Below are 15,371 nucleotides of genomic sequence, written 5' to 3'. Positions count from 1 at the left end.
TTCACCTCTGAGTAGCACAGTTATACAGATGTAAGTTTATAGTGTAAATGTGGCTTCGAGTATTCGGGTATTGATTAGAAACTTCATATTCTGAAGGTTTTCTTTGCAACAACAACAGCTATACTTTTTTGTTTGTTTGTTTTTTTAAAGCTGACACTTTGGTGAAGAATAGACAAGTCCTTCTATGCCCATCACTGGCATGTCCTTTACACTGGCCAAGTGAGGCCTGGTATATGCTTAAAATTTATGTCGAGCCAGCTACATACAGTGTGAAAAATCCACACTCCTAGAGCTGTAGTTATGACGACTTATTCCCTGGTGTAGACACAGCTAAGTCAATGGAAGGATATTTCCACTGATCCAGCTACTCTCGCTCCGGGAGATGGTGTTCCTACACTGACAGAAAAACCTCTTCCATTGGTGCAGGCCAGGGGTCTCAAATTCAAATGATCATGAGGGCCACATGAGGACTAGTGCATTGAACCGAGGACCGCATCACTGACACCCCCTCTCGCTGCCTCTGGTCCCGCCACCACTCCACCTCTTCCATTAGGCCCCGCCCCTACCCTACCTCTTTCCACCCCTTTCCTGAAGTCCCCACCCCAAGGCTGCCCCCAGGGAGTGCAGGAGGGTGCAGCATGCAGCAGGGGGCTCAGGACAGGGAGTTGGGGTGCAGGAGAGGTGTGGGATGTGGCAGGGGGCTCAGGGCAGGGAGTTGGGTGTGGGATGTGGCAGGGGGCTCAGGGCAGGGAACTGGGGTGCAGGAAGGGTGTGGGATGTGGCAGGGGGCTCAGGGTAGGGAGCTGGGGTGCAGGAAGGGTGTGGGATGTGGCAGGGGGCTCAGGGCAGGGAGCTGGGGTGCAGGAAGGGTGTGGGATGTGGCAGGGGGCTCAGGGCAGGGAGCTGGGGTGCAGAGTGTGGGCTCCAGACCGGCACCGCTTACCTAGAGCGGCTCCGGGGTGGCAGTGGCATGCACTGGGGCCAGGGAAGGCTCCCTGCCTGCCTGCCCTGGCCCCTGACCCCATGCTGCTCCATTCCAGGAAGCAGCTAGAACCTTGTCCCTGCAGCCCCTGGCGAAGGGGGAGGGGCTCAAGGTTCTGTGCATGTGCTGCTCTTGCCGCTCCGCTAGGTACCTCCCACGAAGCTCCCATTGGCCGCGGTTCCCTGTACCTGGCCAATGGGAGCTGTGGCAGGCGGTGTCTGTAAGGAGGCAATGCAGGAGCCCTCTGCCTCCTTCCCCCTCCCCTCCCGGCCTGAAGGGGCGTGCTGCCAGATGCTTCAGACAGCGGCGCAGGGCTCGCAACACCACAGGGGGCAATCCGTGGGTAGACGGGGGGGGGGCACGGGGAGCTTGGCGGGCCACACGCAAGATCTCTGCAGGCAGCCCACAGGCTACATGTTTGAGACCCATGGTGTAGGCTGTGTCTACATTATGGGACTATGCCAGCAGAGCTATGGCACCATAGCTCTGCTGCTATAGTCATAGCATAGACATGCCCCAGAAGTTGGGAAACACTGCATTAATCAATCCTCATGTCTGAGGTAGAAAATTACCACCACCACTTAAACAGCAAAATAGAGGTTAAATCCCTTACCCAAGATCACAAAAGCAAGTCAGGAGCAGAGTGTATAAGAACTCCAGGTCCTGTGCTCTGATAACTAGGTCACATTGCCATGGACATTAATCTATACTTGTTTCCACAGTTTGGATAACAGTTTTTAAAACAAGTGTTTGATAGGCTTTAAAACACAATTCAACGTACAAAATTAAATCTTAGGCTAATCAGATCATTTTCTATATCACTAATACCAATTCCCTATATTTCAGTGGTGATAAAACAAATGTGCACAATAGTGGTTAACAGGGTAAGGAAACTGCACCTACAAATCATGGAAGTGGTAGCATCAATGTGGCAACTACTCTGAGGATGGAAAGTTCCTTTTAGCTTAAACCTGTAATGGAATGGAACACCATCTAAAAACAATGTAGGATTTCTTTCAGTTTAAGAACAGCAAAAGCTATTGTTCCAACTGAAAATGTTCAGTGGCTTGAATTTCATCTTTACTGCAGGATGGAGAAAGAAAGAAAATCTGCCCCTATTCTTTCAATGGAGAGATTCAAATATTTTAACAGGGAGGGTATTTTAAGGTTTCCTGTTCTTTTGTGTTGTTTGTTTGATGAGTTAACTGATCAGTGGAACGTTAGACAAAAAAAAAAAAAAAAAATCAAGTCTCTGGAAATATTGTAATTACTGTTGCTAAAAACAACTCCTTAAATTCCTGTAGTTGAAAGATTAGAGAACAATATTTATCGGGGGATTAAGGGGCACATTTAGCACATGAAATTAATCACGTTTTTTCCTCTACTTGACTAACTTTCAAGCTGACATTCTTCCTTTAAGCAATTTGCTTTTAATTTTCTCTCTCTCCACAACTCTCACCATCCCTAAAATCTGCTTCTGGGTCCCCAAACCTGTTAGCCCTTTGGGAACTGAGAGGGGGATGCACACCTCCTGGTGCTCTCATCCCAACCGTATATACGTACAAAGTTGCTGAGCAGAACACTGAAGGAAGATGGGCTTTTATAAGAATGCACCTTCCTTTAGTGCTCCATGTGGAGCCTAATAGGAAGATAGGACTGGAATCAAGTCCATGCCCCTGCTGTTGCAGGCAACCCCGTCATATAATCCCATTGATAAATTTATCAAGATCCATCTTAAAACTAGTTAGGTTGTTTGTTCCCACTACTCCTGTTGGAAGGCTGTTCCAGAGCCTGTGATGGTTAGAAAATTTGTAACTTCGAGCCTAAAAATGTTCCACTTCATGGCCACCCCAGTTCTGCCCCACACATCTGCATCAATTGCAGTCCGGACTAGGACAGCAGTGCCTTCAGAGTTTGGCCTACTAAACTGGGGATTTAGCTCCATCTTCAATGAGTTCATCAATTAACAAGACTCGTAACTGATGATTTGAGAGCAGGGAATAACTTGAGAAATAGGGCTTTCACCCAGGGCTTTATATGGGCACTGATTGGTCAAAGTACTGAGGACAGTCAGAGATGAAGTCCCAGCTCAGTAAATCCAATTGCACAGTGGGAATATCATAACTGAAAAAAACATTTATGGAGGCATCACTAAAAACATGCAATCCTGACAAATAAGCAAATTTAAATACCTGTTTTTAAATGTGATAGCCTAGATTTTCTGTGCTACCATCCAGAGAAGCTAATAAGCAAGGTCATTAGTAAAAAATATTTGATGCTACCAGTTGTTGACCTGGGTTGGAATGCTTGAACCTTGGCAAAGACGACATTGGAAAAGCTGCAGAGTTGACTTCCTCAGTCTCTGGGCTTGGCTATACTTGAGAGTTACACGCTGGTGCTGGCTTTGCAGCGCTGTAACTTACTCCCAGTCCACACTGGCAAGGCATATACAGCGCTGTATGTACTCCACCTCAATGAGAGGAATAAAGAGAACAGCACTGCTGTTGCAGCACTGGGGTGCCAGTGTAAGCAGTGATTAATCTTACTACGTTGTAACTGACCTCTGGGAACCTTCCCATAATGCTTTTAAGTAAAGATAACACACTTTGCTTTGTTGTGATGCCTCTCTTTGTTTTGCTGTGAACTCGGGGCTCCTGGAGCTGCTTATCTAAAAAACAAACAGCTACTGTTTGCAGTGAATGAGCAGAGGCAGAGGGATCCCTTTGGAATGTCCATAGCTAGTGTTTGCTTGAGGAGAGAAGCAGCACGGCGGGCGCGAGGCGGGGTCTGTTTTGGAGCAGCTACTTATCTGGTCTGAGGAAAAAAAACAAAGAAGGCTATTTGCATTTAGTGAATGAGAGAGGGGTGGGGGAAGGGGTCGGAACTTGCAAGCCAGGGAGCTGACACAGTGTCAGCTCCAAAAATCCACTCTCTCTCTCCCCCACACTCCTTGTCACACTCCACCTCACCCCACTCTTTTGAAAAGCACGTTGCAGCCACTTGAACTCTGGCATAGCTGTCCATAATGCACCACTCCCAACACCGCTGCAAATGCTGCAAATGTGGCCACACTGCAGTGCTTTCTCTACACAGCTGTACGAAGACAGCTTTAACTTCCAGCGCTGTACAGCTGCAAGTGTAGCCAAACCCTCTAAAAGATGGAGTCAGGGATTCTTCACACTAGGAGCATCTCCTCCCATCTGCAAGAATATGTTATGTGTAAACGCATCCAGACCAAGAGAAGAAAAGACACACCCCCATCAAGGTTGAGGCACTTTGGTAGGACAGCAAGAAGAGACTTATCCTATTCTATATCAGTTACTATCAACAGATACTAAGCCTAGAAGAGAACCCTGTAATAATCTAGTCTGACCTCCTGCATAACACAGGCCATAGAGGACTTCCCTTTCTTCGTCAGGTAGATATTAAACAGATGTTTTAGACACTCTGATAAGATATATATTTTGATCCACCGAAACATCAGACTATACTATTCCTGCCTGAACTCTTGTAACTTAAATTCACCATGATTGGTAAAAATTAATTTGAGAACATTAAGATTCAGAATAAAAGCAACAATATACAACTATTATGGTCCAACTGAAATTCCAATAGCCTCATAGACTTTAAGGTCAGAAAGGACCAATATGATCATCTAGTCTGACCTCCTGCACAAAGCAGGCCACAGAATCCTACCCATCCACTTCTATAACAAACTCCTAACCTATGTCTGAGTTATTGAAGTCTTTAAATTGTGGTTTGAAGACCTCAAGCTGCGGAGAATCCACCAGCAAGTGACCCATGCCCCACCCTGCAGAGGAAGGCGAAAAACCTCCAGGGCCTCTGCCAATCTGCCCTGGAGGAAAATTCCTTCCCGACCCCAAATATAGGGATCAGCTATACTGGAATCATTACACAGGGACTTAAACGAGTTAAACTGAAAACTTTCTAATGCAAAAAAGGAAAGTTACTTGCCCTTTCATTTTGTTTCTCTTAAGATACCATCACATAGGATTCTCACTCCTAGGTCTTAGCCTTTTTAAAATGAAAATGCCATAACACTCAGCTTTTGTATGTAACCCAGGGAGGGTGCAGTAAATGGCGAGCTACATGTATTACTGGTTATCAATAAGGCAAAGATTTTTGTCAAAGATATTTTTTAGTAAAAGTCACAGACAGGTCACGGGCAATAAAGAAAAATTTACGGAAGTCTGTAACCGGAAAATATCTCTCTTTTTACTAAAAACATCACTGACAAAATGAGGAGCCACTGGGCAACTACCTGGGAGTTCTGGGGACCCCCCCCCCACCAGGTATTGGACTTGGAGGTCCAGGGGCCCCCTCCGTCCACTCAGAGCTGGGGTCCCCCTCCGCCCAAGGCAGCCAGGAGCTGCGGGATACTCCCTGTGGTGGCCAGGAGCTGTGGGGTACCCCCTGCAGCAACTGGGATATTTGGGATATCCCCCGCCATCCATGGCGACTCAGTCACTGATTCCGTGACTTCCGCAACATCCATGACAAAATCTTAGCTTCAGCCATCATGCATCATCCCTGCCAAGTACAAGTCTCCTCATAACATTCCAGTCTGTTCCTCCTTGCAGGAGGCAAATCTCCCAAAACAATGTAAATATAAGATAGAAATCTGCCTCAAAAATAAGTGCAAAGCATGTTGCAAGACAAAAAAACCCACTCCAACAAATACCCTCCAAACTGATGGAACGTGGGCAGGTGAGTGCGAATCCTGCAAGATCTTAGTTTAAGAGAAGCAAAAAATACAAGCAAGCAATTTTCCTTCTCCAAAAGGTATCTATGCAGAATTCTCCCTCCCAGAAAGTAAGACGCCTCAGGGATAGCTGAAGAGAAAACGAGAACAAATAAGCAATGAGGGCAAGGTTCACAGTTAACAGGTAGATTTATATATACTTTAAAATATACATCACAAGGAGGACTAAGATTCTTCTCAAAACTCAGAATCAGGCACAACATACAAGACTGTAGAATGAGCAAATGGGGGAGAGGGGCACGTAAAAATTTAGTCAACTGAAAATAATGGAATCCTAAAGCAAAGCAAAACCTCTTTTGGTAAACGGGGAGAAGAACTTTTAGCTGCTTTGCCAATGCCTATGATAATGGAAACATCACTGAAGCAGGCTGGTGCAATAACCTTGGCTCAGGCAGAGTGACATAGCTGTCTAGTTCAGACCAAATAGGTCAAAGCAATGTGAAATGCAGTAAGGTAGACGTGGTCCTCTTGGTAACAGTATTCTCCAAGGAACTAGTGTGAACTGAAAAAAAGTACTTGGGTGAACTTTATGAGGGCTCTAGTCTGCTCCAAATAGGGTCCCAAGGATCTTTAACAATGAATATATGGAGAAGAGCCTCATCAAGATGGCCAGGCACATGGATGCAGCGGAAAAATTTTGGCAGGATAATAGGCTTACGGTGGAACTCTGACATCACCCTGAAAAGGAATCGAACTAGTCTACTCCACCACTTTATCTTTGTAAAATCTGATATACCGCGGATAAGAGACTGGCAGTCAAAGGGAACGTATTTTGAGAGCGAGAGGTACACTTCTACCCCAATATAACATGACCTGATATAACACAAATTTGGATATAACACGGTAAAGCAGTGCTCCAGGGGCGGGGGCAGGACTGCGCACTCCAGCGGATCAAAGCAAGTTCAATATAACTCAGTTTCACCTATAACACGGTTAGAGTTTTTGGCTCCCAAGGACAATGTTATATTAGGGTAGAGATGTATTGCCATCCAGAAAATGACCTTCTGTATAAAACCCCCAAAATCATAGGAATGGAGAGGAGGTTTAAAAGGAACTTCCATCAGTGTTGTCAAGACCACATCAATAATCCACTACAGAAGACTTCTCAGGAATTTTCAAGTTTATGAAGAGCTTGACAAAGGCACTAGTCTACTTTTGACTAATTCATATGACATGACAAAACCCAAAATATCTCCAACAGGAGTTCGGTATCACACCACCATACCTTCTCACAAGAAACATTCTATTCCCAAGCCTTCCCATGGGCCAAACCCTAGCCATGGGCTCGAAAAGCACCTCTTTCCTTCACAAACGCAGCCTTCTCATGATCTGAATGGTAATTATCAACTGTATGCCAGTTCTATCCTCATCCCGACTGCTCAAAATACATGCTGCCATTTCCCAACCTGAGGCAAGAATTGAGAACTGGCAGCAGCAGAAGGGAAAACAAGGACTCAATGGACAAATACAGACTGAAGAACTTTGAGTATAAAGTAAATAAAGCACAATCTCCCTCAAAATGTAAGAAGTTAAAATAGACTTTTTTAAAGGACAAAGACGCAGTATACCTTAGGTAAATCAATAACACTTAGATACTCACATGAAAAATATAAAGCACTAAGTAGAAAAGGAGAAACCCATTTATAAGAATGTAAACACAACCTTATCTATGGCTCACTCTATGCTCCCATTACATATAAATTGCTCTATCATTTCCAAAATACTAAGCTACTACCTTCTCGTCACTTGAATCCATCTTAAACATATACTTATTTCAAAAGTCCCAGAAGTGAATCAATATGACAATACACGCTTCAGAAAAATCAGTTATTTCCTCGTGGCCTCCCCAGAACATCCTGTCTATGCTAACTTGCTTATATTATAACGGAAGGAACTATTTTTAATTTTGGGAACTTGTACAATATTGAGCATGTTACTAGAGCCAGATATAAGTGAAGTTATTTTAGTTTTTATATCAAGATAAATAAAGGGATAGGGAGGGATAGCTCAGTGGTTTGAGCATTGGCCTGCTAAATTCAGGGTTGTGAGTTCAATCCTTCAGAGGGCCACTTAGGGATCGGGGGTAAAAAACAGTCCTTGGTCCTGCTAGTGAAGGCAGGGGGCTGGACTCGATGACCTTTCAGCTCTATGAGATAGGTATATCTCCATATATGAAAGACAATTTATTGTATTTTTTTTCTAAATAAAAAAAAAAGTGTTTTTATTCTTAAAATCCATTATGAACTATTGGCTCTTATATACCTGAATTTAAATATCAGTTAATCAAAACTAATGTTAAAATATATGTTTTGTATTTTTTCTGTATAGGAAAACATTTTATAAAGATATCTAAACATACTATTTACTCAACAACCTTTTGGGTACATCAGTATACATACTAAACATAACATTCCATTTCACCATATAAAATTCATAATATCATAATCAAGCTAAATCAGTAGAGTTGTGGTGATTTAACGTTAATGCAGTTTCATCAATACCACAAAGGCACAATGATGCTATAAATCTTATGACATAATAGAGTTGTCAGGAATGCAGTAGAATTTGAGACTGATATAACACTAGTAAAGCTTGAATGGAAATAATTCAGCTATTAGTAAACAGTTCAATTAAAATCATACCTACTCTGTTTTCTATTCTGATGTTTATTGTTATGTAAAGTTATGCTCAAATCCATAAAGCGGTAGATGAACAGTCTCAAAGTCTGATTTCTTCTTCAAGACTGTTTTCAAAAGCCATTTTTAGCAAGGTATGTCAACAGTTCTAATATCATATATAATAAATATCAATTATTTGGAATCTTAAGAATTAAATCAGAACCACCAACACAATAAACTACATAAAGCTTTTATCGTAAAATTAAAAAAAAAATTAATCTGTTTTGTCTAAAGATGACAGAATACAGGACTTGGAAACATCAGGAATTCAAGTGTAAGTCTGCATACAGCTGTAGCTTGATGGCAAAAATTGTTACATTTTCCTTATATTATTTTCTTCTTACAAATGGTCATTTAAACTAAATGTAGCTAAACTGAAGACCACAAATAATAATGCATAATTATATTTTTGGAGGCTTACATAATATATTCGTTCCAGAGACTAAACAGATTATCGAATAACAATATTCTGTATTAAGTAAATTCATTTATCAAAAACTGTTTATTCAGCAAGTGTTTTCTGTGCCTCAGTGACACAGAACACTGGACAAACATACACACATAGTTCAAAACAGTAGAATAGACCAAACACAGTACCCCTCTAGATCTGAATCTCTAAGATTAGTTTAGAATACAGTACACTATTTTGTGGAATTGTTTTCTTAGCTGAAGTCATAGCAATAAAGTATCCACTGACATTGCCTAACATTGATTTATAATACTTATCAATTACAGTTGATCTTTTTATCATTGTATTCATTACATGAAACTACACAGAAATGCCACTATTCCACTCTCCTTTATTGAACACTACTGTAAATGTGATTTAAAGATATAAACCACTTAGATCTTTTTTTGAAGGTACATCACTTACCAAATCTAAGCATAAGGAGAAAATAAGCAGATGTAATGACTAATAAGACATTGTTTACTAGTTCACAAAGTCTTCCGACATCACTTAAGCTACCACAGATGCTACACACCACTCATATTTGAACTATGTTGCACAGTTTTTAAAGTCTCTGGCCAAAACTTTCAACCACAGGTGCCTAAAATGCTCTTAAACGGATATGCAGAATTTAGGAACTGTGAACTGACCAGACCAAGTTCACTTAGTAGCCTAAAACCAAATGTAAGAGGCTGACTGTAGGCACCCACGTTTGGACACTTTTGGCCGCAGACTTTGAACAGAGTGTTTGCTGAGTGCATCAGTGAGACACTTTTACTATCACAGCACTCACATGACCAGCGCTCTGATAGCCCGGAACCAAACTTCCTCTCTGAAAGGCCCTGCTTCGGCGCCCGCTGCTCCCGGGGTTCTGAGCTGTCTGGAAGGCTCCCCCGGTCCAGGCAGCTGGAACGGACAGCTCCGCTCCCGGCCTCCCTGGGGACTCCCCTACCCAGCACGCTCCTCACCCCCAGCCAGCCTCTCCCCTCGCTAACTTCAACCCCACCCTTCCCGGCGCCTCACCCCGAGCCCCAGCCGGGCCCCTGCCCCTCACCTGAGACGTTTCTCTTTTTTTTCCGCTCCCGGTCGCTCTCGTAGAAGCCCAGGGTTTCGGTTCGCTGAGGTGGCTGCCCGGAGCCGCCTGCAGGCGGCCAGGACTCACCGCTCGAACAGCTGCTTTTCTGCTCCCCCCTTCCCGCGTCCTGCTGCAGCTGCTCCGGGGCGCCGCCTCGCCTCCCGTCCCCGCTGCTGCCGGGAGCGGCGGCATCAGCGACGCCCGCCATGTCCGCCTCCAGCAGCGCAACAAACTCCACTACCCCGCGCCCCCAATGTGCGTCATCGCCATGCGACGCTCACGCACGATCCTGACCGCCTGTCACGTCCCAGGGAGTGAGGAGGGAACTCCGGCCGCCATCTTGCTATAGGCAAAGCCATTGTTAACCATTTACATTCCACGGCCTCCTACTGAACTAGAGCTAAAGTTTCAGCTCTCTCAGGCCTCACACAAACCTGCCCAGGGGCACAGCCAGGCCTAAGGGGATCTGACGCTCAGTCTACTCTAGATCCAACTCTTTAGATGCTGTTAAGTCTGGGGAGAGGATTTAATACATAACAGACCTAATGGGCCAGTCTAGCCTCCTTTCCTCTGCCCCCACAAAATCATCATCTGACTGTAATTATAATAAAGGAAATAATGTCATTAAGTACCACTCTGCTCTTCACCACAAAGGCATTTGGGGTGCTGTATCATAATATAAAACCAATGTACATTAAAAAACCAATTTAAAACCATTTGAATGATTAAACAACACCAGGTTCAAACAAACACAATGAAACACAAATGATTCAAATGTAAGTTTTCAGGTATCTAAAAGGGTGTCATCAGGAAGAGGGAGAAAACTTGTTCACCTTAGCCTCTAATGATAGAACAAGAAGCAATGGGCTGAAACTGCAGCAAGGTAGGTTTAGGTTGGACATTAGGAAAAAGTTCCTAACTGTCAGGGTAGTTAAACACTGGAATAAATTGCCTAGGGAGGTTGTGGAATCTCCATCTCTGGAGATATTTAAGAGTAGGTTAGATAAGTGTCTATCAGAGATGGTCTAGACAGTATTTGGTCCTGCCATGAGGGCAGGGGACTGGACTCGATGACCTCTCAAGGTCCCTTCCAGTCCAAAAGACAGAATGGGGCAGGGTAAATGATTAACTATAAAGCCAACTGTGTTTCTACTAAAATGCAGTATGTTTTGGACTAGATTGTAAACTCTTCAGGACATGGCTTGTGTCTTACTCTGTTACAGTGCCCAATACAATGGGGAGCCAGTTCAGCTGAGTCCTGTAGCAAGAGATTCTGCAGTGAGAACTAAAATTTCCCTATCTGTAGGGCCCTACCAATTTCACAGCCATGAAAGAGTTGTACTAGTAGGGTAACCAGATGTCCCGATTTTATAGGGACAGTCCCGATTTTTGGATCTTTTTGTTATTTAGGCTCCTATTACCCCCTACCCCCTGCCCCAATTTTTCTCATTTGCTATGGTCACCCTTTGTGCTGGGCTCCCAGTCAGCAGCTGCTGCTCTCCAGCTGCCCATCTCTGCCAGCAGCAGCAGAGAAGTAAGAGTAGCAGTACCACAACCTCTTCCCTCTACAATAACTTTGCGACACTCCCCCCAAAACTCCTTTGGGCTCAGGACCCCTACAATTACAACACCGTGAAATTTCAGATTTAAATAGCTGAAAGCATGAAATTTACTATTTTTAAAATCCTGTGACTGTGAAATTGATCAAAATGGCCCTACCTATCTGGTATACATTTGTGAAAGTTGGTAACGCTGTCCTTGTTGCATGCATATATACTGGGGCATGGGGAGATCAAATCACAAGTGAGACCAAAGAACACAATTCAATTTTATTTAAAATCTCATAATTCTTAAAATGTTGGGGTTGGCAATACTGTTATTTATTTGTATCAAGGGAGCATCTAAGGGTCCCCCATCAGGGATCAGGACCTCATTGTGTGAGCCATTGTACACACACCTAATGAAGAAATGGTCCAGGCCCCAATGTGCTTACAATTTAAGTATAAGACAAGAGACAACAGGTAACTGCAGCAGTTGCGAGGAGCATAATGTAACAGCAAAACAATTACTTAATGTGATAAGCAACCTAACTGGTATAAAGGGATGACTGGGCAACAACGAGTAGGAACAAGAAGTAGCCAAGGAATCACTAAGCTCTTGCAGTTCAGAAATAATAATTATTGACAAATGTCCAATAAATGAATGGGGAGCCGATTGTGTATCCTGATCTCCATTTTAAATGTCTTCTTTTGTATGTTTTATTAATTGGCTATGTTGGTTCATGCTGATTGGTTTTGGTTGATATGTTTTATTTGGATTTGATTATAAAAAGTAAGATGGCCGTTGCATTCAGTGCATAGTAATCTCTCTCCTCCCACACTTTATGACAAGGTACATAACCTTTTGTAACTCTGGCCTATATCAATGATTTTATAAGGCTGTTATTGGGAGATTTTTAGGTTTGAATTTAATTCAGTACACTGGATTTAGCATTTACAAACCATGCCATGGGATCTTTACTGACAATGACCTTGATCTTATCTGAAAGAAGGCAACTGCAGCAGCAGAGTACGACCTGGCACTCTGTTTTCCAATTCAGTACTGGTTCACATGCTAGCTAATGAGTCACTAGCACCTGTACTTGCCACACATGAATTTCCTTAGTACTGACCCAGTCTGGCCCTGCCTAATTTATGAGATGAAACACTCTCACTGCTTAAAGTAGTATGGCTCCAGGCATAACATTTTAATACATACTAATATCTCATTCACATTTTTGACTGCTAGACACATAGTGAGCAGATATCCTAATTTTGCCATCCATAATGACATATCTTTTCCCTAGAGATTACCGCTAATATTCAGTTTATAATAGCTTAACTTGTCCATTCCACATGCAAAGATTTTTGTGTTTTAACTATTATATTTGAGATTTTGAGGACTAGTGGTCACTCCCAGAATCTCACCCCAACCCTAGCAAACTAAATTGAAGCTAACATTAGGGTATTCAGAGCCCTGGTATGAAAACGTTTAGATTTTAATATTTATCAGAGATTCCATAGGAAGAAGGTTTAGAACTGTAGTAATACCTCATTAATATGGTTCCAGTCAAGAGTTAACTAAGAGTATCTGCTGTTTTCAGAACAGCAGCTCCTTCATGCTGCATCTTGCAATTTATTTGGATTGAAATGTGCTGTTGAGTGCCACTGCCCAGAGAAAGAATCCAGTTTCAAGCAGTCATCCAGTGTCATATCCATGTTCAGATATTTTCTTTGCAGTTGTGGCATCAGGGCACATCACTGCCATGAATGCATTCCAACAGTTGTGCTAAGAGCATCACAGCAGAACACCCTGTTACACATGCTAACAAGGTACACATGGACCAAATCACCTCTCCTTCCCCCCACCCCCACAGGTGGTGTTCACAGTCGCAAGCCGAGTGTTTTGAATGATGCCCCTTCAATAGAAGGATTGAATGTTGGAATCAGAAGGTTCTGTGGCAGCTGGGAGTCTTGGTGGATATGAAGAGCTGCTCTTCGGGGACTCTTCTGGAGGAACAGAAAATGGGCGGTTACAATATCGGAGAAAATGGTTGTTTCCAATGTTTTTAACTACAGGCGTTTCACTTTCTTTCTTTTCTGTGAGACAGTTGGCAGCATTGGAAAGAGGGATGAGACATGGATTATTTCAAAGGAGTCACTCTCCCAACCAAAGAAAGGTTTATTTGTATATTAGCGAGTGTAGTGAGCGCCCCAAACTGGGAATCTCCTGATTTTCAGTATCTGTTCTCACACTGCATCTCTATGGTTTTACACAACTTATTTCACCTCTCTGCCAGTTTTCCTATCTGTATAATAGCAAAGGTGATACCAATTTATCTATGGCAGAAAGGATACATTAGTTGATGTTTGTAAATGGGGCGGCAGGTTTGTAGAAATTTTGGTAGTGCCCAGAATGCCCAGAGCCCGCTTCCCCAAACTCCACCCCCCACCTGCCTAAGGCTCTGGGAGGGAGTTTGGGTGAAGTGAGGAGGTCTGCAGTGCAGGCCCTGGGCTGGGGCAGGGGATTGGGGTGCAGAAGAGGTGAGAGGTTGGGCTCTGGGAGGGAGTTTGGGTGGGGGGGTGTCTGGGGTGCAGGCTCTGGGATGGAGTTTGGGTGCTGGATGTAGGCTCTGGGCTGGGGCAGGGGGTGGGGGAGCAGAAGGGGGTGAGAGGTGCAGACTCTGGGATGGAGTTTGATTGCAGGCTCCAGGCTGGGGTGGGGGTGCAGGCTCTGAGATGGGAGTTTGGGGATGGGAGGAGTGCAGGGGGGGTGCAAGCTCTGGGAGGGAGTTTGGGGGTAGGCGGGAGTGTGTGGGAAGGGAGTGAGGGTGCAAGCTCCGGGAGGGGATGGGAGGATGCAGCACTTACCTGGGGTTCCTAGGCAGGGCGAGCTGGGGGGCCCTGCTCCAGCAGCTTCCTATTGGTCACAGAGGTGGGAGCAGCATGCGTGGATACAGACCCAACCCATCCTGCCCATGGGCCACAGGGAGAGGCTGGTAGCCATGTGGAGTGAACAGGCAGAAGCCTCTCAACTCTGCTGTGATGCCGGTGGTGGGTGGGGGCCCTGGGGCCATTTTAAATCCCCCGAGGAATGCGCGGTGGGGAGTGCCCGGGGGTGGAGGGCAGGGCCGAAGGAGACCTGGCCTCAAACAGTGCTGGAGCTGGGCCCCAGGCCAGGAATATTCCTGGTGCCCAGGCACCAAGGGCCCATAGAACTTACCGCCTATGTTTCTAAAGCATTGTATAAATCATTACTGCCAGAAAGAATTCTGGTGTTTGGATCTCAGGACAGTTTCCCTCAGCACTTTCATTATTTAGACTTTTACCATGGTATCCAGATGTCCATCTCATTCGCATTTCAGTCACGAAACGTCCAGTGCTGCAATGACTCCATCTCCTGACTAGGATGACTTGTTTGTAAATACCATCGCTAGCACCCAATGTTGTTTCCCATAGATATAAAATGAAAGCATAAAGTGTCACAAAATTTGTCTCTGATCCCTCACAAAGCATTACTAATTTCCTGTAAGAAAAGGAGCTAGAAAAAGGGCCATTACCCTTTGCAATCCATCTTGATGGCAGATCCTCATGGTCCTTTTTAGGCCTCTGTTTATGTCACTCACCTCTGTCAGATCAACTAGTTATTCTGAAGACGAGACTCTCATTATCCAAAAACATTATTAAAAAAGCAAGGAAATGCTTTGTCTCTCAAAGAAGCATGATAGATGGTCTATCAAGGAAAATGAGCTAACCGTAAGTTAAGTAACAGATTCTCTTCAGAGATCCAGAAAAATAAATAGGAATAGGCAACTTATCAACAAAGATAACTAAACAATAAGAAAAATAGTTATGAACACAGATGCA

The 15,371-nt window shown here is 44.0% G+C and overlaps 1 protein-coding gene across 1 annotated transcript in view; it reads right to left on the bottom strand.

The window, feature by feature from the left end:
- Positions 1 to 10,220, bottom strand: part of TAPT1 (transmembrane anterior posterior transformation 1) — a 101,269-nt gene extending 91,049 nt beyond the window's left edge. The window contains 1 exon segment of the mRNA XM_032773924.2: positions 9,946 to 10,220. Coding sequence (XP_032629815.1) covers positions 9,946 to 10,174 — 229 coding nt within the window. The 5' untranslated portion in view covers positions 10,175 to 10,220.
- Between the last annotated feature and the right edge of the window lie 5,151 nt (positions 10,221 to 15,371).

The sequence above is a fragment of the Chelonoidis abingdonii genome, chromosome 5 (genome assembly GCF_003597395.2).
Source record: "Chelonoidis abingdonii isolate Lonesome George chromosome 5, CheloAbing_2.0, whole genome shotgun sequence".
In the NCBI taxonomy this organism is placed as follows: domain Eukaryota; kingdom Metazoa; phylum Chordata; order Testudines; family Testudinidae; genus Chelonoidis; species Chelonoidis abingdonii.
The sequence above is the reverse complement of the archived record's forward strand: the minus strand, read 5'-3'. Positions and strand labels throughout refer to the sequence as shown.